The 22,473-nt window shown below is 38.1% G+C and overlaps 1 protein-coding gene across 10 annotated transcripts in view; it reads left to right on the top strand.

The window, feature by feature from the left end:
* DNAH6 (dynein axonemal heavy chain 6) overlaps positions 1 to 22,473 on the top strand; it is a 350,848-nt gene that overhangs the window by 183,095 nt on the left and 145,280 nt on the right. For all 10 annotated transcript variants that reach the window (XM_055243630.2, XM_055243633.2, XM_063617552.1 and 7 more), the window contains 7 exons: positions 1,362 to 1,917; positions 2,691 to 2,813; positions 6,354 to 6,536; positions 7,088 to 7,231; positions 17,941 to 18,162; positions 18,978 to 19,125; positions 20,975 to 21,132. In XM_055243630.2, the coding sequence (XP_055099605.1) occupies positions 1,362 to 1,917; positions 2,691 to 2,813; positions 6,354 to 6,536; positions 7,088 to 7,231; positions 17,941 to 18,162; positions 18,978 to 19,125; positions 20,975 to 21,132 (1,534 nt within the window). The remainder of the gene's footprint in view (positions 1 to 1,361; positions 1,918 to 2,690; positions 2,814 to 6,353; positions 6,537 to 7,087; positions 7,232 to 17,940; positions 18,163 to 18,977; positions 19,126 to 20,974; positions 21,133 to 22,473) is intronic.

A 22,473-nucleotide genomic window follows, 5' to 3' on the forward strand; every position in this document is an offset into this window, starting at 1 on the left:
TTTTTACTGCTGCTAGATTGCTATTATATAAGACGGTACTTTGAGACATAATAAACCTGTAGAACTACTTTAATGTGAAAGGTCTTACATACGGACATTTAGATTTTTTCCTAATTGTTTTCTACTCTAATAATGAATATTCCTATACATATATCTTTGCACACGTATGATATTTCTACAGGGGAGATTCCTGGAAGTAAGTTTCCTAGGTCATAGGGTTTGCACATTTTTTATTTAAATAGATTAAATCAAATTGTCCTCCAAAGATGACTTACCCTTTTACATTAACATAAGTGGTTTTATGAAGGCAGCTGTTGGTCCCCATAAGTGTTTTAAAGAGAGGCCAAATGTAGTAGCCTATTTTAATGTTTATTTCTTTAACTATTACAGTCATTGGGCATCATTTCCTATGTTCATTATTTATTTATAATTATTATTCTTGGAGCATGTTCCTATTGTACTCTTACTTATTGATTTATAGAAACTCATAACCTTTATCTGATATAAACATTGGAAATGTTTTTCTAAGCCTCTCATTCATGCTTTAAGTTTGTATATAAAGCTTTTTATCTCACAGAAGTTTGATTTTTGTCTGTTTTTCTTTTTTCACTGTCAACTTTTTTTTACAGTTGTAGGTTTCCTGCCTTTCTTAGAAAGATCGCCTTACCACAATGTTGCAAAATTTAGCTCTTGTACTTTCTTCTAGTACTTTCATCACTTTATGTAAGGTTTTAACTGTATCACAAATGTATTTGTGTATATAATATGAGGTAAAGATTTAGCTTCTTTTTTCCCATAGAAACATCTCATACTGTTTCCTATAGAAATAGTCACATTTTTCCTTCCTCCCTTCTTGCATGATACTAATTTTAATTATATATTCATCTTATTTTTCTGAATAGCCACATACAGTTAATGAGTATATGTAAGTGATTTTAGGAAAAGTTGAGCTATAAATTTAATTTTTAAATATAATTTTTAAATAATTTTAAATTTTTAAGTGAGATATTTTATAATTTTTTTAATAATTAAAAATAAGTTCATCACCTTCTATATGTTTGGTACTATGCCATGTACTGTGGGAAATACAGAAAGAAACATAAGAGATACCGCTTACTCCCAAGAAGCTCCTAATATACTTAGGAACATTGGTCTGCTATATAGGAAACACAAAATCATGCATGATATCAGAGAAATCATAGATTCTGGTACAGCACATAGGACAAACTAATACTGTACATGTTCAGAAGAAAAAGATCAATGAGACACAATAAGACTCATAATATTTCATTGATTGTAACAAATATGGGAAAATATCAATGACCAGTTCTTCCTAATTGATGTTATTTTTGTTTTGACAGTGGAATCATATCTGACCTTTTTCCTGGAGTCCAGATTCCAGAACATGATTATGGTATTTTACAATCAACAATTGTGGATGTCATGAATGGACAAAATCTTCAGCCTGAGATGTGTATGGTTAGAAAGGTGATACAGTTTTATGAAACTATGCTAGTAAGGCATGGTGTTATGTTAGTCGGGCCAACAGGAGGTGGCAAGACCACAGTTTACCGAATACTAGCAGAAACTTTAGGGACTTTACAAAAACTCGGGATAGAAAATCCCTTTTACCAAGCAGTTAAAACATATGTTCTCAACCCTAAATCAATTACCATGGGCGAATTATATGGAGAGGTTAATAACTTAACCTTGGAATGGAAAGATGGTTTAATGGCACTAAGTGTCCGAGCAGCTGTGAATGATACTTCAGAAGACCATAAATGGATCATCAGTGATGGGCCAGTAGATGCTCTTTGGATTGAAAACATGAATACAGTGCTGGATGATAACAAGATGCTTTGCCTGGCTAACAGTGAGAGGATTAAACTCACACCTCAAATTCACATGCTTTTTGAGGTAAGTGTACACACTACTGTGGAGTGAAATCATTCATTAAATTGGCATACTGTCATTACATCTTTTTCTCACACTGATGTAGCCTTTACTATCTATAATGTCTATTATTGTGTTCTGTTTACTTACTTATTAAATCATCCTTTTGTAAAAGGTTGGCAGTCAAATCTCAAATGTTCTTTTCTCTATAAATAGGAAGTACAATAAATTCTGGCTTCCCTGAGAGAAGGAGAGAGAGAGAGAGAGAGCAAGAGAGAGAGAGGAGAGCTTTGTATCATTTGAAAGGCGTTTTAAATTTAAAAATTATTATATTTAATAAGAATAAATTATCCCACTATGATATGAATATTTGATGAGGGATTGGGAGAGGTATGTGGACCAAGTACAGGTACAAATGTTATGAAGGATGCCACCTGTGTTCTATTGATTCATCAAATACTGATTGAGTGCCTACTACGTGCTAGGGATTCTAATACAAGAATGAAAAGGAGAAAAGAGAAAATCAAAGAGAAGAAAGGAAAAAATAACTAGCCCTGCCCATAGAATTTGACAGTATCCTCCTGTACTTGTGCGAATTTTTTTCACCTCGTACCTCATTTAACTTTCTTCCTCCATTTCTAATTACTTATTGCTCTCCCACTCTCTTCCACATAAAGCCTTTCAGTGTTAAGTTAGACTTTAAAATAGTGAATCATTTTATATGTGTGAATACTGAAGTTGGAGAAATATGGATGTATCATATTAGCTGTTTCCTGTTCAACTTTTTTCAACTTTAGGTGCAAGATCTGCGGGTTGCCTCCCCTGCAACAGTCAGTCGATGTGGAATGGTGTTTGTGGATCCTGAAGAACTGAAATGGATGCCTTATGTTAAAACTTGGATGAAGGGTATTTCTAAAAAAGTAAGTGCAATCAGATATTTCCCAATATCTCTATCTGTCAGGACTCACGTTGCCTTCTAGTGCACAAATAACAATAGGTTAAGGACTCATGGTGCTTGATTGTAGGGGACTTCATTATTTTACCTAGTCCTCCCTGTGAATTCCTGGAATCCTCCAGGAATGTTTATATACTCCCCACATCTGTCCTCATTTCTTGTTACCCCAGCCTACCAGCCTGCCTACTCACCCTGCCTCCTGCCTATTCTGCCTGGCTTCTCCCCAGACTGCAAACACAAGCCACTTTTTTGAGTCCCTAAAATCATAGCTACAACAACCTGAGGCATTGAGACTTTGCAGAAAGCTTGGGAGTAATAAAAGGAACCAAAATGAAGAAAAAGAATATTTAAGTCCAGACCCTAACTGTCATTGTTTTTGGATTTTCAGAGCCCCTAACACCTATGACAGCCAAAGATAAAAGAAAACCCATTTACATCCTACCCCAATTGTAGGTGCAAGACCTAAGACACATTCTAACCTCAGAGGTACAATTCCACCCAAAGTGAAGGAAAGCTTATACATTGTTATTCAAAACAACTCATTTTCGTACTACTTTCTGTAGCTTCTCCATTCTAACACAGGATTTTTCTCTTTAGCTTAGCTTAACAAGTAGTCCTTTGAGATGTTTCCCCCATATCTCATCCCCTACTCCAAATAAGCCATCTTCATCTCTGCCTCTCCCCCTCCAAAGATGAGCCAGAAAACTATTGTTTTCCTCCTTTTTAGGCATCAACATTTTAAGAATATTATTGTCTAGTCTCAGAGTACCTTATTAAAGACAGTAATTCTCAGAATTGAGAGTTTATCATTGGCTACCTTAAGATTTTTAACTTTTCTGAATTCACTTTTTAAAAAATTAACACATTTTTGTGCTTAGGGCAGTTTTAAGTTTATAGAAAAATTGAACAGAAATGAGAGTTCCCATGTACTCCCTCACCCCCAAACAGTTTCACCTATTATTAACACTGCATAAATGGTGAACCAGTATTGATACATTATTATTAACCAAAGTGCATAGTTTATGTTAGAGTTCACTCTGTGTATAATTCATGGGTTTTGAAAAATGCATAATGTCATGTTTCCACCATTATAGTATCAGGCAGAATAGTTTCATTGCTCTAAAAATCCTCTAAGCTCTACATATGCATCCCTCCTCCCCACCCCTTAACCCCTGCAACCACTGATCTTTTTACTATCTCTGTAGTTTTACCTTTTCTAGAATGTTACACAGTTGAAATCATATAGTACCTAGCCTTTTCAGACTGGCTTTTTTAACTTGGTAATATTCATTTAAGATACTTCCATGTCTTTCTGTGGTTTGGTAGCTTCTTTCTTTTTAGCATTGGATAATATTTTTTGTATGAATGTACCACCACAGTTCATGTGCCAATTCACCTACTGAAAGACATCTTGGTTGCTTCCAAGTTTTGGCAATTATGAATTAAACTCTTAATAAGCATTAATGTGCACGTTTTTGTGTGGACATAGTTTTCACATTTGGGTAAATACCTAGGACTGTGGTTGCTGAATTATTTAGTGTATGTTTAGCTTTGTAAGAAACTGTCAGACTGTCTTCTAATGTGGCTGTATCATTTTGCATTCCCACCAATAATGAATGAGAACTCCTGTTGTTCACATCCTTGCCAGCATTTGGCATTGTCTGTGTTTTGGATTTTAGGCACTCTAATGGGCATGTAGTAGTATCTTGTTTTAATTTGCAATTTCTAATGACAAATGGTTTGAGCATCTTTTCATATGTTTGTTTGCTATCTATGGGTCATATTTCATGAGGTGTCTATTAAGGAAGGTCTTTGGCCCATTTTTAAATTGGGTTGTTTTCTTATTGTTGAATTTTAGGAGTTCTTTATATATTTTGAATTCAATTCTTTATCAGATTATATCTTTTGCAAATATTTTCTCCTGGTCTATGGCTTGTCTTTTTATTTTCTTAACAATACTCTGGTTTCTCTTCCGATTGTATAAATATTTCATCTTCTATTCTCATAACAGTGTGTTTCACAGAGTAGAAGTTAATTTTAATGAAATTCAACTTACCAGTTTTTTCTCTCATGGATGGTGCCTTTGGTGTCATACCTAAAAAGTCATCACCAAGCCCAAAGTCATGTAGATTTTCTCCTGTTATCTTCTAAAAACTGTATATTTTGTGCTTTACACTTATAATCCATTTTCAGTTAATTTTTAGGAAGGGTATAAGGTCTGTGTCTAGATTCGTTTTTTTGCATGTGTATATCCAGTTGTTCCAGCACCATTTGTTGAAAAGACTGTCCTTTCTCCATCGGATTGCCTTTGCTTTTTTGTTAAAAATCAATTGACTGTATTTATGTAGGTCTATTTCTGTGCTCTCCATTCTGTTCCATTGATCTACTTGTCCATTCTTTCACCAATAACCCACTGTCTTGATTACTGCAGCTGTATAGTAAGTCTTGAAGTTGGGTAGTGTCAGTTTTTCAACTTTGTTCTTTTTCTTCATTGTTGTGTTGGTTATTCTGGGTCTTTTGCCTTTCCATATAAACTTTAGAATCAGTTTGTCAATTAATCCACAAAGTAACTTGCTGGAATTTTAACTGAGATTGTGTTGAATTTATAGATAACATCAGAGAAATTGACATCTTAAGACTATTTAGTCTTCCTGTCCATGAATGTGGTATTTGTCTCCATTTATTTGGTAGTTCTTTAGCTTCTTTCATCAGAGTATTATAGCTTATCTTATATAGATCTACTACATATTTTGTTATATTTATAGTTAATTTATTTTTGGCACTAATGTAAATTGTGTTATATTTTTAATTTCAAATTCCAATTGCTCCTTGCTGGTGTCTAAGAAAATGATTGACTTGTATATGTTAACCTCATATCCTGCAACTTTGCTATAATTACCTATGAGTTCCAGTTTTATTTGTTTTGTTTTGTCAATTTAGGTAGATTTTCTACATAGACAATTATGTTATTTGTAAACAAAGACAGTTTTATTTCTTCCTTCCCAATCTATATACCTTTTATTTCCTTTTATTGTCCTATTGCATTAGCTAGAACTTCAGGACAACGTTGAATAAGAGTAGTGAGAGGGGCTGAATTCACTTTTAAATATTTGGAAATTATTTTTCTACCTTACATAGATATTAAAATGTTGTCTTCTGTGTTTCTTCTTTTTCATTGTTAATAATTGTGAAAGAACATCAATATAGAAGAGTGCATGAAATATGTATTGGCAGCTTAAGAAATAATTATGAAATTAACACCTCTGAACCCATTGCCAGACCAAGAAATAGAACGCAATCAACTACCCATAATTTCCCCTATGTATCCCTTCCCAGTCATAAAAGGTTTCCTTAAAATTAATTTGTTTAATATGTTGTGATAGTTATAGCCTTTGGTCTAAAGGTCATTTAATATATAGAAATATCTAGATTTTAACCAACCTAATTCTAAACTTAATTATATATTTATCAGGTCTTGCTAAACTATCATTTGTTTCATTTTCAGCTGACTGAGGAAACCCAAGAATATATATTGAATCTTTTCCAACGTTATGTTGATGAAGGTTTACATTTTATCAATAAAAAGTGCAGCCAAGCAATTCCACAAGTGGACATCAGCAAAGTTACTACACTCTGTTGCTTATTGGAGTCCTTGATACTTGGGAAAGATGGAGTCAACTTGGCAATGGTATGAAGAGTTTTCTTACTGCTATGAAGCTAGAAAAATTAGATTATTGTATAAGTTCTTTGCAAAGAAATGACTCCATTCTAAAATATAAACATTTGATTTTTAAGTTAATTTTTCAGGGGACTAATAGCTGTGATTACATTCGTAGAATCTCAAAGCTACAAGTAACATTAGCATGTATAGTTTATTCCTCTACTCAGTTTTGAATTCTCTTACAGTCTACAACATATTCCCAATACAAGATGTTCTCAGTCTGCTTACATACCTTCATGCAGGCATTTAAAAAGTTATAATAATCAGTTGAAAGACAAACTTGGACTTTTTTTCCCTACATATTCCTTCTCATTCATTTTCTCATCAGTGGTTATAATATATAACTATAAGAAAACACCACTCTGTGAACCATTGAGTGAAGTATAAGAAACATACACTGTGCACATTTAAAAGTGTGTGAGTCCAAATGAAAGAAAAATATCTTTACACTTTGCAGCTTAGGATTCTTTTTATGTTCATATATAAAATATTAAGTCTGTTTCTCTTTATTCTTTCAGGAGCAAACAAAACTGAACACTATACTATGTCAGACTTTTGTATTCTGTTATTTGTGGTCTTTGGGTGGAAACCTAACCGAAAACTGTCGTGATTCTTTTGATACATTTATTAGAACACAATTTGATGATAATCCTGATGCCAGGGTAAGAACCAAATAAATTATATTTTAACATAATAATTCTGAATTACTTAAATTTTAAGATTAAAACTTTAAAAGCTTTAGTTCTATTGAAAATATAACTTATACACTAAGCTGGTTCCTAAAATTATTCATGTTTTTCCATCCATAAATAACATTTATCATAATTTTTAAGTTAGGAGCCCTCTCCCAGTCACATTAAAAAGGTAAGATGTGTAAGTATATAAAAACTCTCTACTGTAAACAAATGTTGAATTCTACTTAGTAAATTTATTTTTCACAGTGTGAAAATAACAGTGTGGGCCGGGCACGGTGGCTCATGCTTGTAATCCCAGCACTTTGGGAGGCCGAGGTGGGCGGATCACGAGGTCAGGAGATCGAGACCATGGTGAAACCCCATCTCTACTAAAAATACAAAAAATTAGCCGGGCGTGGTGGCGGGCGCCTATAGTCCCAGCTACTCGGAGAGGCTGAGGCAGGAGAATGGCGTGAACCAGGGAGGCAGAGCTTGCAGTGAGCCGAGATTGCGCCACTGCACTCCAGCCTGGGTGACAGAGCGAGACTCCGTCTCAAAAAAAAAAAAAAAAAAGAAAATAACAGTGTGATTGGTTAGTTATTCTGAATTGCTGGAATGTACTTGCTATATATTCTAAGATTGCCTAAATAAGTAAATATATTGAGAATAATGGCAATGAATTTCTCACTGTTAAAGAAGGGATTTACAAATATGTATGGAAAGAGAAAAATTAGAATGCACTCTGTTTTATTGGATTGGTATTGCAGATCTCAGTACTCACTGATATTCAAAATGTTAACATACATACATGTAAATGTATGAAAATTGCCTGGGCGCATGGCTTACACCTGTAATCCCAGCATTTTGGGAGGCTAAGGCAGGAGGACCACTTGAGGCCAGGAGTTTGAGACCAGCCTGCGCAATATAGCAAGACCCTGTCTCTACAAAAAATTTTTTTAGTATCCAAGCTCAATGGTGCACACCTGTAGTTCTAGCTACTTAGGAGGCTGAGGCAAGAGGATTTCTTGAGCCCAGGAGTTTGAGGCTGCACTGAGCTATGATCTTACCACTGCACTCCAGCCTGGGCAACAGAGCAAGACTCTGTCTTTAAATAAATAAATAAATGTATGAAAATTGATGTGTGTATACATACATGTAAATTTTCTAGTCCATGTGCTGAAAGGAACTAGACACAAAGACACCTTGATATCAGCAATGAGCATATCTAGTATACTTATTTTTAAATATTATTGTCATTCTCCACTAAAGAAAATGAGAAATTCTTAGTAAAATATTTGATTTCAAGACTGGATCAGGGAAAATACAAAACAACTATTTTATGTTGCATAGTAAAAAAGTGCTCAAAGAATGATGTGACATGTCAAAAGAACACAGAAGGCAGTTTGAAGACTCCTACTGGTCAAAGATGGATAGATTTAAGCCTCAAAATCGATAATCATAGTATAGGATCATAACCCTTTTAGTAAAATAAAAATCTGTAAGTCCATACTCATAATAAAAATATGCATGACTACATAAATAAGTAGGGAAGAAAGAAAAACTCTTTGTTTTTTTTTGTTTTTTTTTGAGACGGAGTCTCACTCTGTCGCCCAGGCTGGAGTGCAGTGGCGCAATCTCGGCTCACTGCAAGCTCCACCTCCTGGGTTCACGCCATTCTCCTGCCTCAGCCTCCTGAGTAGCTGGGACTACAGGCGCCCACCACCACGCCCGGCTAATTCTTTGTATTTTTTGTAGAGATGGGGTTTCACCATGTTAGCTAGGATGGTCTCGATCTCCTGACCTCGTGATCCGCCCGCCTCGGCCTCCCAAAGTGCTGGGATTACAAGCGTGAGCCACCGCGCCTGGCCAAAAAACTCTTTCTTAGAGCTAATACCAACTAACGTATGCAGAAAGAATAATGGATAAAGTTAGAAAGTCATCACCTTGCAACCGTTATTGTAATAATTGATTTAGGCAGGAATCATCAATGAATACTAAAATTAGTGGGTAGAGGTTTCATGATAAGCAGTATTTACATAGTTTCTAAGTATTTACTTTAAAAAAAAACTTGTAAACAGCACCTTAGCTACATGATCAATTTAACTAACATCAAGGCAAACCTGTGCCTGTTTCCTGATATGGGGCATTGTGAAAGATATAATCTTGCTTCTGTGATATTTATTTCAAAAATGCATAACTTGAATCTAATCATGAGGTTACACCTGGAAAATCCAAACCAATGAATATTTTATAAAATAAACTGGACTATATTCTTCAAATGTATCTATGTCATAAGAGACAAAGTTGAGAGACTTTTCTGAATAAAAGGAGACTAAGGAGAGATAATTAAATGCAATGCATGATCCTGGATTGGATCTTAGACTTGGAAAAATATAGCTATAAATTATATTATTGGAAAAAATGGCAATATTTGAATATAGAATGTAAATTAAATAATATGTCAGTATTCAATAAATTTTATCACCTAAGTATTTTTTTAATATGTCCTTTTGTCTTCATCCTTGCTGCCTTTGGATAACCCAGGTTCTTATTATTTCTTCCATGGGCTATTAAAATAGCCTATTTATTATTCCTTTTCTTTTGCTCCAGTCATATCTAATTCACCCTCTCTACTAGTATTTTTAAAATTAAAGGTCACAATCTATTAACTGGTCATGAAATCAAGTGAAATGGTCACAACCCAGTTTTTAAAAAGGAAATATCCTCTATTACAACTTTTAGTAAACACTATATTGGAGAGTCTAGCCAGTGCAGTAAGACAAGAAAAAGAAATAAAACATAAACTTTGGAAAGGAAGAAGTAAAATAGTCATTATTTGCAGAAAAAAATGACTGAATATGTAGAAAATCCTAAAAAAAAATCTACAAACAAATGATTGCAATTAATAAGTACATTAGTAAGGCCCTTGGAGATAAGGTCCACAGTTAACAAATGAAAATTTAAAAGAATGCCATTTATAAAAGCAACAAAATACCAACTACTTAGGAATAAAATTAATGAATGATGTGAAACACCTCTGCTGAAAATTACAAAACATTGTTGAGAGAAATTTTAAAAGATCTGTATAAATGGAGAGATATACTGTGTTCATGGATTGAGATACTATTATTAAGTTATCAGTTCTTTCCAAAATATTTTGAAGATTTTAGGCAACTTCAATCCCAAAATCCCAACAGATTTTTTTCCATGAAATCTGACAATCTCATTCTAAAATTTATATAAAAATGTAAAAGACCTATAATAACTGAGATAATCTTGAAGGAACACACATTTGGAAGACTTAAACTACATGACTTGAATAATTCAAGACATTAAAACAACAGCAATTCAGAGTGTGGCATTGGTGAAAGGATGGTCAAATAGACAAACTAGTATTAACAAAGAAGTGGAAGAAAGAAGCCTTCTGAGGTGCTGTACATGTTCTATATTTTAATCTAGTGTGGTTATATTAATATGTACATATACAAAACTCTCTAAAATGGACTCTTAAAATTTGACAAAAAAGGTTATGTTATACCTTGAGGTTTAAAAAAAATAGAATAGAAAGTAAAGTGAATTGAGGAGGTTCCAAGATGGCCAAATAGGAACAGCTCCAGTCTACAGCTCCCAGCATGAGCAACACAGAAGATGGGTGATTTCTGCATTTCCAACTGAGGTACTGGGTTCATCTCAGTGGGGCTTGTCTGACAGTGGGTACAGCCCACGGAGCAGGGTGGGGCATCACCTCACCCAGGAAGCACAAGGGGTTGGATAATTCCCTTTCCTAGCCAAGGGAAGCTGTGACCTGGAAAATCGGGACACTCCCACCCTAATACTGCGCTTTTCCAATGGTCTTAGCAAACAGCACACCAGGAGATTATATCCCGCACCTGGCTCAGAGGGTCCCATGCCCACAGAGCCCCACTCACTGCTAGCACAGCAGTCTGAGATTGAACTGCATGGTGGCAGCGAGGCTGGGGGAGGGGTGTCCGCCATTGCTGAGGCTTGAGTAGGTAAACAAAGTGGCCAGGAAGCTCAAACTGGGTGGAGCCCACCACAGCTCAAGGAGGCCTACCTGCCTCTGTAGACTCCACCTATGGGGGCAGGGCATAGCTGAACAAAAGGCAGCAGAAACTTCTACAGATTTAAACGTCCCTGTCTGACAGCTTTGAAGAGAGTAGTGGTTCTCCCAGCACAGAGTTTGGGATCTGAGAACGGACAGACTGCTTCCTCAAGTGGGTCCCTGACCCCTGAGTAGCCTAACTGGGAGACATCTCCCAGTAGGGGCTGACCAACACCTCATACAGCTGGGTGTCCCTCTGAGACAAAGCTTCCAGAGGAAGGATCAGGCAGCAACATTTGCCGTTCTGCAATATTTGCTGTTCTGCAGCCTCCACTGGTGATACCCAGGAAAACAGGGTCTGGAGTGGACCTCCAGCAAATTCCAGCAGACCTGCAGCTGAGGGTCCTGACTGTTAGAAGGAAAACTGACAAACCCAAAGGACATCCACACCAAAACCCCATCTGTATGACACCATCATCAAAGACCAAAGGTAGATAAAACCACAAAGATGGGGAGAAACCAGAGCAGAAAAGCTGAAAATTCTAAAAATCAAAGCGCCTCTTCTCCTACAAAGGAACGCAGCTCCTCGCCAGCAATGGAAGAAAGCTGGAAGGAGAATGACTTTGACGAGTTGAGAGAAGAAGGCCTCAGACAATCAGTAATAACAAGCTCCTCCGAGCTAAAGGAGGATGTTCGAACCCATCACAAAGAATCTAAAAACCTTGAAAGAAAAGATTAGACAAATGGCTGACTAGAAAAAACAGCATGAAGATGACCTTAAATGACCTGACAGAGCTGAAAACCATGGCACAAGAACTACGTGATACATGCACAAGCTTCAGCAGCCGATTCTATCAAGTGGAAGAAAGGGTATCAGAGATTGAAGATCAAATGAACGAAATGAAGTGAGAAGAGAAGTTTAGAGAAAAAAGAGTAAAAAGAAATGAACAAAACCTCCAAGAAATATGGAACTATGTGAAAAGACCAAATCTACGTCTGATTTGTGTACCTGAAAGTGATGGGGAGAATGGAACCAAGTTGGAAAACACTCTTCAGGATATTGTCCAGGAGAACTTCCCCAACCTAGCAAGGCAGGCCAACATTCAAATTCAGGAAATACAGAGAACACCACAAAGATACTCCTCGAGAAGAGCAACTCCAAGACACATAATTATCAGATTCACCAAAGTTAAAATGAAGGAAAAAATATTAAGGGCAGCCAGAGAGAAAGGTCAGGTTACCCACAAAGGGAAGCCCATCAGACTAACACAGATCTCTCATCAGAAACTCTAAAAGCCAGAAGAGGGTGGGGGCCAATATTCAACATTCTTAAAGAAAAGAATTTTCAACCCAGAATTTCATATCCAGCCAAACAAAGCTTCATAAGTGAAGGAGAAATAAAAATCCTTTACAGAGAAGCAAATGCTGAGAGAGTTTGTCACCACCAGGCCAGCCTTACAAGAGCTCCTGAACAAAGCACTAAACATGGAAAGGAACAGCCGGTACCAGTCACTGTAAAAACATGCCAAATTATAAAGACCATTGATGTTAGGAAGAAACTGCATCAACTAATGAGCAAAATAACCAGCTAACATCATAATGACAGGATCAAATTCACACATAACAATATTAACGTTAAATGTAAATGGGCTAAATGCTCCAATTAAAAGACACAGACTGGCAAATTGGATAAAGAGTCAAGACCCATCAGTGTGCTGTATTCAGGAGACCCATCTCACGTGCAGAGACACACATAGGCTCAAAATAAAGGGATGGAGGAAGATCTACCAAGCAAATGGAAAACAAAAAAAAAGCAGGGGTTGCAATCTTAGTCTCTGATAAAACAGACTTTAAACCAACAAAGATCAAAAGAGACAAAGAAGGCCATTGCATAATAGTAAAGGGATCAATTCAACAAGAAGAGCTAACTATCCTAAATATATGCACCCAATACAGGAGCACCCAGATTCATAAAGCAAGTCCTTAGAGGCCTACAAAGAGACTTAGACTCCCACACAATAATAATGGGAGACTTTAACACCCCACTGTCAACATTAAGCAGATCAGCAAGACAGAAAGTTAACAAGGATATCCAGAAATTGAACTCAGCTCTGCACCAAGTGGACCTAATAGATATCTACAGAACTCTCCACCCCAAATCAACACAATATACATTCTTCTCAGCACTACATCACACGTATTCCAAAATTGCCCACATAGGTGGAAGTAAAGCACTCCTCAGCAAATGTAAAAGAATAGAAATTGTAACAAACTGTCTCTCATTCCACAGTGCAATCAAATAGAACTCAGGATTAAGAAACTCACTCAAAACCACTCAACTACATGGAAACTGAACAACCTGCTCCTGAATGACTACTGGGTACATAACGAAATGAATGCAGAAGTAACGATGTTCTTTGAAACCAATGAGAACAAAGACACAACATACCAGAATCTCTGGGACATATTTAAAACAGTGTGTAGAGGGAAATTTATAGCACTAAATGCCCACAATAGAAAGCAGGAAAGATCTAAAATTGACACCCTAACATCACAATTAAAAGAACTAGAGAAGCAAGAGCAAACACATTCAAAAGCTAGCAGAAGGCAAGAAATAACTAAGATCAGAGCAGAACTGAAGGAGATAGAGATACAAAAAACCCTTCAAAAAATCAATGAATCCAGGAGCTGGTTTTTTGAAAAAGATCAACAAAATTGATAGACCACTAGCAAGACTAATAAAGAAGAAAAGAGAGAAGAATCAAATAGATGCAATAAAAAATGATAAAGAGGATATCACCTCCAATCCCACAGAAATGCAAACTACCATCACAGAATACTATAAACACCTCTATGCAAATAAACTAGAAAATCTAGAAGAAATGGATAAATTCCTGGACACATACACCCTCCCAAGACTAAACCAGGAAGAAGTTGAATCCCTGAATAGACCAATAACAGGCTCTGAAATTGAGGCAATAATTAATAGCCTACCAACCAAAAAAAGTCCAGGACCAGAAGGATTCACAGCCGAATTCTACCAGAGGTACAAAGAGGAGCTGTTACCATTCCTTCTGAAACTATTCCAATCAATAGAAAAAGAGAGAATCCTCCCTAACTCATTTTATGAGGCCAGCATCATCCTGATACCAAAGCCTGGCAGAGACACAACAAAAAAAAGAGAATTTTAGACTAATATCCCTGATGAACATCGATGCAAAAATCCTCAATAAAATACTAGCAAACTGAATCCAGCAGCACATCAAAAAGCTTATCCACCATAATCAAGTTGGTTTCATCCCTGGGAAGCAAGGCTGGTACAACATATGCAAATCAATAAACGTAATGCATTATATAAACAGAACCAATGACAAAAACCACATGATATCTCAATAGACGCAGAACAGGCCTTCAACAAAATTCAACAGCCCTTCATGCTAAAAACTCTCAATAAACTAGGTATTGATGGGATGTATCTCAAAATAGTAAGAGCTATTTATGACAAACCCACAGCCAATATTATACTGAAGGGGCAAAAACTGGAAGCATTCCCTTTGAAAACTGGCACAAGACAGGGTTGCCCTCTGTCACCACTCCTATTCAACATAGTGTTGGAAGTTCTGGCCAGGGCAATCAGGCAGGAGAAAGATGTAAAGGGTATTCAGTTAGGAAAAGAGGAAGTCAAATTGTCCTTGTTTGCAGATCACATGATTGTATATTTAGAAAACCCCATCGTCTCAGCCCAAAAGCTCCTTAAGCTGATTAGCAACTTCAGCAAAGTCTCAGGATACAAAATCAATGTGCAAAAATCACAAGCATTCTTGTACACCAATAACAGACAAACAGAGAGCCAAATCATGAGTGAACTCCCATTCGCAATTGCTTCAAAGAGAATAAAATACCTAGGAATCCAACTTACAAGGGATGTGAAGGATCTCTTCAAGGAGGACTACAAACCACTGCTCAATGAAATAAAAGATGACACAAATGGAAGAGCATTCCATGCTCATGGATAGGAAGAGTCAATATTGTGAAAATGGCCATACTGCCCAAGGTAATTTATAGATTCCGTGCCATCCCCATCAAGCTACCAATGACTTTCTTCACAGAATTGGAAGAAACTACTTTAAAGTTCATATGGAACCAAAAAAGAGCTCACATTGCCAAGACAATCCTAAGCCAAAAGAACAAAGCTGGAGGCATCATGCTACCTGACTTCAAACTATACTACAAGGCTAGAGTAACCAAAACAGCATGGTACTGGTACCAAAACAGAGCTATAGACTAATGGAGCAAAACAGAGCTCTCAGAAATAATACCACACATCTACAACCATCTGATCTTTGACAAACCTGACAAAAACAAGAAATGGGGAAAGGATTCCCTATTTAACAAATGGTGCTGGGAAAACTGGCTAGCCATGTGTAGAAAACTAAAACTGCATCCCTTCGTTAAACCTTGTACAAAAATTAATTCAAGATGGATTAAAGACTTAAATGTTAGACCTAAAACCATAAAAACCCTAGAAGAAAACCTAGGCAATACCATTCAGGACATAGGCATGGGCAAGGACTCCATGACTAAAACACCAAACGCAATGGCAACAAAAGCCAAAATTGACAAATGGGATCTAATTAAACTAAAGAGCTTCTGCACAGCAAAAGAAACTACCATCAGCATGAACAGGCAACCTACAGATTGGGAGAAAATTTTTACAATCTACCATCTGACAAAGGGCTAATATCCAGAATCTACAAAGAACTTAAACAAATTTACAAGAAAAAAAATCAACCCCAGCAAAAAGTGGGCGAAGTATATGAACAGACACTTCTCAAAAGAAGACATTTATGCAGCCAACAGACACATGAAAAAATGCAAATCATCACTGGCCATCAGAGAAATGCAAATCAAAACCACAATGAGATACCATCTCACACCAGTTAAGAATAGCGATCAGGAAACAACAGGTGCTGAAAGGGATGTGGAGAAATAGGAACACCTTTACACTGTTGGTGGGACTGTGAACTAGTTCAACCATTGTGGAAGACAGTGTGGTGATTCCTCAAAGATCTAGAACTAGAAATACCATTTGACCCAGCAATCCCATTACTGGGTATATACCCAAAGGATTATAAATTATGCTGCTATAAAGACACATGCACACATATGTTTATTGCGGCACTATTCACAATGGCAAAGACTTGGAACCAACCCAAATGTCCATCAATTATAGACTGGATTAAGAAAATGTGGCACATATACACCATGGAGTATTAGCAGCCATAAAAAAGGATGAGTTCATGTCCTTTGTAGGGACATGGATGAAGCTACAAACCATCATTCTGAGCAAACTATCGCAAGGACAGAAAACCAAACACCACATGTTCTCACTCATAGGTGAGAATTGAACAATGAGAACACTTGGACACAGGGTGGGGAACATCACACACCAGGGCCTGTCACGGGGCGAGGGAAGGGGGGAGGGATAGCATTAGGAGATATACCTAATGTAAATGACGAGTTAACGGGTGCAGCACACCAACATGGCACATGTATGCATATGTAACAAACCTGCACGTTGTGCACATGTACCCTAGAACTTAAAGTACAATAATAATAAAAAAAAACTTTGATTCTGGATAACAATAAAAAAGAAAGTAGAGTGAATTGCACATAGTAGAGGTAAATATTTTACATGTTTATAGATACACATATGTATGTATGTACAGTCACAATGAAAAATGAATTTCTTACTAAAAGTCACTGTCAAATGACCTTGGAGCAATATTGCTCTGTACAGCTGCCAGGATGAAACTTCTGAAATGCAATCTGATTATGTTACCTACCTGCTTAGAATCCCTCACTGGACTGTTGCTCTAAGATTTTTAATAAGTAAACCTTTTTATAACTTGGCCCATCTGTATTTCCAGCCTCATCTCACTGTATGCAGCGCTCTCATGCTTCCCAGCATACATCATATTTTCCATGGCATCAGACTTCTGATCCTGTTTTTTTAGTCTGAATCCTGAACCCCTTCTTTCCCACCCCATGCCATCCCTTTTTTGCCCATCTGACTCCAGCTCGTTCTTCAAGTCTAAGTTGTAGCATTACCACTCCTGGAAGCCTTTCTGAATCTCTAGCCATCACCATAACTCCACTGCAAGTAGAAATGAGCCATCCCTTTGTGTGTGTGTGTGTGTGTGTGTGATTGTAATAAACTCCTTTAGAGCCCTTATTTCCCCATGGGTATTAGCTGAAGTGCTTATGTCCCTCAGGGGGATTACCAGGTCATTGAAGACAGAGACTGGGTCTCATTCAGCACTTGTCCTCAGCATCACAGACAGTATTTGGCATGGAGTAAGCCCCTGAATGTTAAATTTAATTAAAAAGCTATACAATTCTGACATGGGTTTTAATATAATCGGTATAACAGATATTTTCATGCATTGTGTTGCATGATTTTGTTTAAATAACTAGTCTCAGATACCTAAATAACTATGTATCTACAAAGAAAAAAGAAATCCAAATCCATTTAGGTTTTTTGACTGCCTTTTTTTCTATATGAGTATATCTACTACTGTGTGTCAATATTGCTTATTCCCTGTTGAAAGCGGTGTTTAATTTTGTACTTTAGCTTCCCAGTTCTGGTGATCTGTGGAGCATTCATATGGACTTTGACACCAAACGGCTGGATCCCTGGGAACGAATCATACCTACTTTCAAATACAACCGAGATGTTCCATTTTTTGAAATGCTTGTCCCCACAACTGACACAGTGCGCTATGGGTATCTAATGGAAAAACTACTGGCAGTCAAGCATTCCGTGTTGTTTACTGGAATAACTGGAGTGGGCAAGGTAGGAAACTTACATCAAACAAGAAGTCCTCTCCAAATGTGAGGGCATGGTGGACTTAGAATTGTTAGCATCAGAAGTAATATTATTTCTGAGAGGAATTTTTTTTAGCGTTTAGCACTTTTGCAGGAAAAACGTTATGCTGAATCTATATTGATCCTGGGAATTATTCCAAAGTTTGCCAGTTTCTGAACACATTCTTGGAGTTGATACTAGATGAACTAGAGGGCCAGCGTTTGTGTTTAGGGGCTTTTATGTTTTATCCCTTGGTATTTTGGGGGCTGCCAATGCACTGGTTGGATGAGAATTGGGCAGAGGAGTTTGCATTCCCAAAAGACTGTTGATAGAGATCAGCCCATCCCCTCCGACCTGTTCACTTACACCTGATACAGCTGGTATCCTTGACGATTTGGGGTTTTTTGTTAAAGTAGAATGGAGGGAGGAATATTGATGATTTGGGCTTCTTGGTTTTGGAGAATCCACATAAACAGGACCTCACCGTTTCCCCAAAAAAATATTCTAAAAGAAATTTGGATCTTTCTGTGACTCTTTCCATAAATTGGCTTGAAGAGTAGCCAAGATGGATTTTGGCATGAAACTAAATTAAAGCTTTTTGCTAAGATAGTGCTGATTAGGATATCTCTTTGGTTCTGAAAAATATAAATAAATGGAATCTCCAGTAAGAGAAAGCAGACATTTCAATCTGGCTTTAACTTCTCTCTTTTTATCCTGTTTCTTACTCATTGTGCCAAATTATTACAGATATAACTGAAAGAAGTTATATTCATGTGATATTAATTAACTTATTTTAATTTAAGTCTGTGATTGCAAAAGGATTGCTAAATAAAATTCAAGAATCAGCTGGCTATGTCCCTGTTTATCTGAATTTTTCTGCTCAAACTTCATCTGCAAGGACACAAGAGATCATTGAGTCAAAACTGGAGAGAAAAAGAAAAAATATTCTAGGTAAGAATCATTATTTTAGTTTGTCCCACACAAATTATTCATTAAGCTAATAAATGAAATAAATAGTGCATGTAATAAAATGACAATTGGATATTTTATTTGCTTAATTTACTTTTAAAGGTGATTCTGTTCATGGCATTTTTATGCTAGCTATGTAAGATATCTTAGTGTTGCCAAGCAAGTCATTTATTTCTATCATCACCTTAAACTCAGAACATCTTCAATCTCTGCCTCTCCATGGCTCTCCCTCTCTCCACCCAGGTTCTTCCAACATGCACTGATTTCCCCTTATTTAAAAGAAACAAACATGTGTATATTTGGCACATTGGGTTATCTGAACTCAGTGAGGAATAAGTATGAGACTGTTGTTTTTTTCTTCAGTCAGTACTTTCAGCCAGGTTTTGTGGAAGCTTCCCCACCCTCCCTTATTAGCTGCTTAGATAACTAGCATAACTTTCTGGTCACCTTCAGACATTTGGAGTCTGGGCCAGTCTAAGCCTCAATCCAATACCCAATTCAAAGTTCCTCCTCTCATCTTTCCTAAGCCAGATTTGTGGCTCCAGGTACGTACGGGAGGTGAAGGGGTCATGGGATGCTCTTCACTCCTCCCCACCCTCCCTGTAGGAGGCTGGAATATGCAGGGAATGGGAGGAGAAGAAGGAAAGGGCAAGTTTCTTCTCCCTAGCCAGTGCTCAGATGGGCCTCTCTGTGGCTGGTCCCTGCTTCTCTAGCTGGCACTGAGTGGTGTCCATGCTGTCTGTGAGGCAGGCTTTCAGGAGTGGGCTCTTGTAAGCAACTCCCAAAAGAGCTGTTTGCAGGTCAGGCATTGGCCTTACCACTGGAAATTTCCCTGAGGGTCCGAGTCAGGACCTCAGCCCTCACTCTCCAGCAGTCCATCTGCAGCCTCTTGCAGCTGGGGCCCCACTTGCTCAGTCCACAGTCTCTGGGGTGGTGCACCAGCCAGGGCTCAGGCTTGGCTGCCTCCCACATTGCCCACCATCCATCAGGCTCTGTCATGCCAAACAATGGTGCTGCCAGCTGCTTCACTGCCTCCTCTCTCTGTCCCCTCTCTCCTGCTCAGGTAGGCAAAGGGCAATAGATGCCGGTCTATTTTCTGGTGGGGGCCCCAAATTCTTACAAAGGTTTATCTTAGACCCCTTCCTTACCCCCCACCCCTTCCTGCTACTTGGCTTCCAGGGGGCCACAGGATGGAGTGGAGCACTCAGTTGGCCTTGGAATCACCTACTGTAATAATCCCAACCACAGGGACATGGCTATTTGCCCATCGGGTTTCTCTTTCCTCTGCTACCACTCATTCCTTTTTCTAATGAGTGTGTATATTTATTTAAATGTGGCATTGTGCAGCCCCACTGCACCGGATTTCCCATTGATGTGATCAGGATGCTTTTGAATATCTAATCTGGTTTCCCTGTGAGGGTGCTGTGATGACATTTATGAAGGAAACTTCGGCATTCTTCCTCTTCCTACTATGGAAAGAAAATGATGTTCCTCATTCATGCCTAAGCCACACGGTTGCTGAGGGCAGTGGGTGTGGCTGAGACAGAGAAAGGTTCATTCCTTGCTGGAGAGAGGCCACCATCTTGTGCCCTGACAGTGAGGGTAAGGGGCCACCTGGAATGACAATGTGGACGTCCTGACCAGGACCACATCTTCCTGCAGGGGCCTGGGTGTGGCCAGAAGGAAGTCTGTCCTCCTCCAGGCAGAACTCAGAACGGAGCTCTTTATGACCTGTAGGATGTCATTGAGTCCAAAGTCATACCCTAGCTTTGTCTTACATTTTCTAAGGGAAAATCATAATTCTTAAATTAAATTCATTTTATTTCCCTAGGAGCACCGGGAAACAAACGAATTGTGATTTTTGTTGATGATTTAAACATGCCCAGACTGGATCGCTATGGCTCTCAGCCTCCGATTGAATTACTTCGGCAGTATCAAGATTTTGGGGGATTTCATGACAGAAACAAACTGTTTTGGAAAGAAATACAGGTTACTTTAGCTTTTAAATTACTTGGTGTGCTTAAATTTAAATGTCAAGGAAATATGATATATAGTTTGTGAGACTACCATAACAAAGTACCACAGATGGGGTGGCTTACACAACAGAAATTTATTTTCTCATAATTCTGAAGACTAGACGTCTAAGAACAAGATGTCTTCAGGATTGGTTTCTTCTGAACACTCTTTCCCTGTGTCTTTACATGGGCTTCCATCTGTGTCTGTCTGTGTCCAAATCTCTTCTTATAAGGACACCCGTCATACTGGATTAGGGCTTACCCTAATGGCCTCATTTTAGCTTATCACCTCTTTAAAGACCCTATCTCCAAATACAGTCACATTCTGAGACACTGAGTTAGGACTTCAACATATAATTTGGGGACAGGAGACACAATTCAGCCCATAACATGTGGCCTCAGTTTTTCCTCCATGTAATTCAATGCATTCAGTCTATATTGAGTTTTTGCTATGCTTGATTCAGGAGATCCATGGACAAATGAAACAGTCCCTGCCTCCCAGAGAGCTTCAGAGGGTAGACAGACATTTCTAATGCAGATTGGTGAGAGGGGAGAGACAGGAGGGATTCAGGGGTGGGGCTGGGTTGAGGATGGGAGAAGCCTCCCAGAAGTGATGCTGGAGCTGGATTCTGAAGGCATGCATGCCAAAGCAGGGAAAGGGAGTGTTTTACACCCCAGAAGTGGGGAATGTAAAATACTACAGTGGTGTGAATTATGAGCACCAAAGAAACAGGAGAGGCAGAGGTCACATCCCATGGTGCTATGGGCCCATGAGGAGGAACCTGGATTTATCCTGTAAGTGCTGAGTAGCTGCTGAAGGAAATGTTATGGAAAGATCCCCTTGGCTGCAGGGGAGGGATGGGCTAAAGAGGAGGCAAGACCAGAGGCAACTGCAATAGCCTAGAGGACAAGAGATGAGGGTCGAGCCTCCTGTGGTAATGTGTGTGGTCAGAAGGGTTTAGAAGCCAGAAGGCAGATCAGCAGGACTGGTGTGTTAGTCAGCGTTCTCTAGAGGGACAGAGCTAATGGAATAGTTATATATACATAAAAGGGAGTTTATTAAGTATTAACTCACATGATCACGACGTCCCACAATAGGCCGTCTGCAGGCTGATGAGCAAGGATAGCCAGTCCAACCTCCAAAACTGGAGAACTTGGAGTCCGATGTTCAAGGGCAGGAAGCATCCAGCATGGGAGAAAGATGTAGGCTGGAAGGCTAGGCCAGTCTCTCTTTTCACATTTTTCTGCCTCCTTATAGTCTAGCTTCACGGGCAGCTGATTAGATTGTGCCCACAATTAAGGGTTGGTTAAGGGT

This window comes from Symphalangus syndactylus, chromosome 14 (assembly GCF_028878055.3).
Source record: "Symphalangus syndactylus isolate Jambi chromosome 14, NHGRI_mSymSyn1-v2.1_pri, whole genome shotgun sequence".
In the NCBI taxonomy this organism is placed as follows: domain Eukaryota; kingdom Metazoa; phylum Chordata; class Mammalia; order Primates; family Hylobatidae; genus Symphalangus; species Symphalangus syndactylus.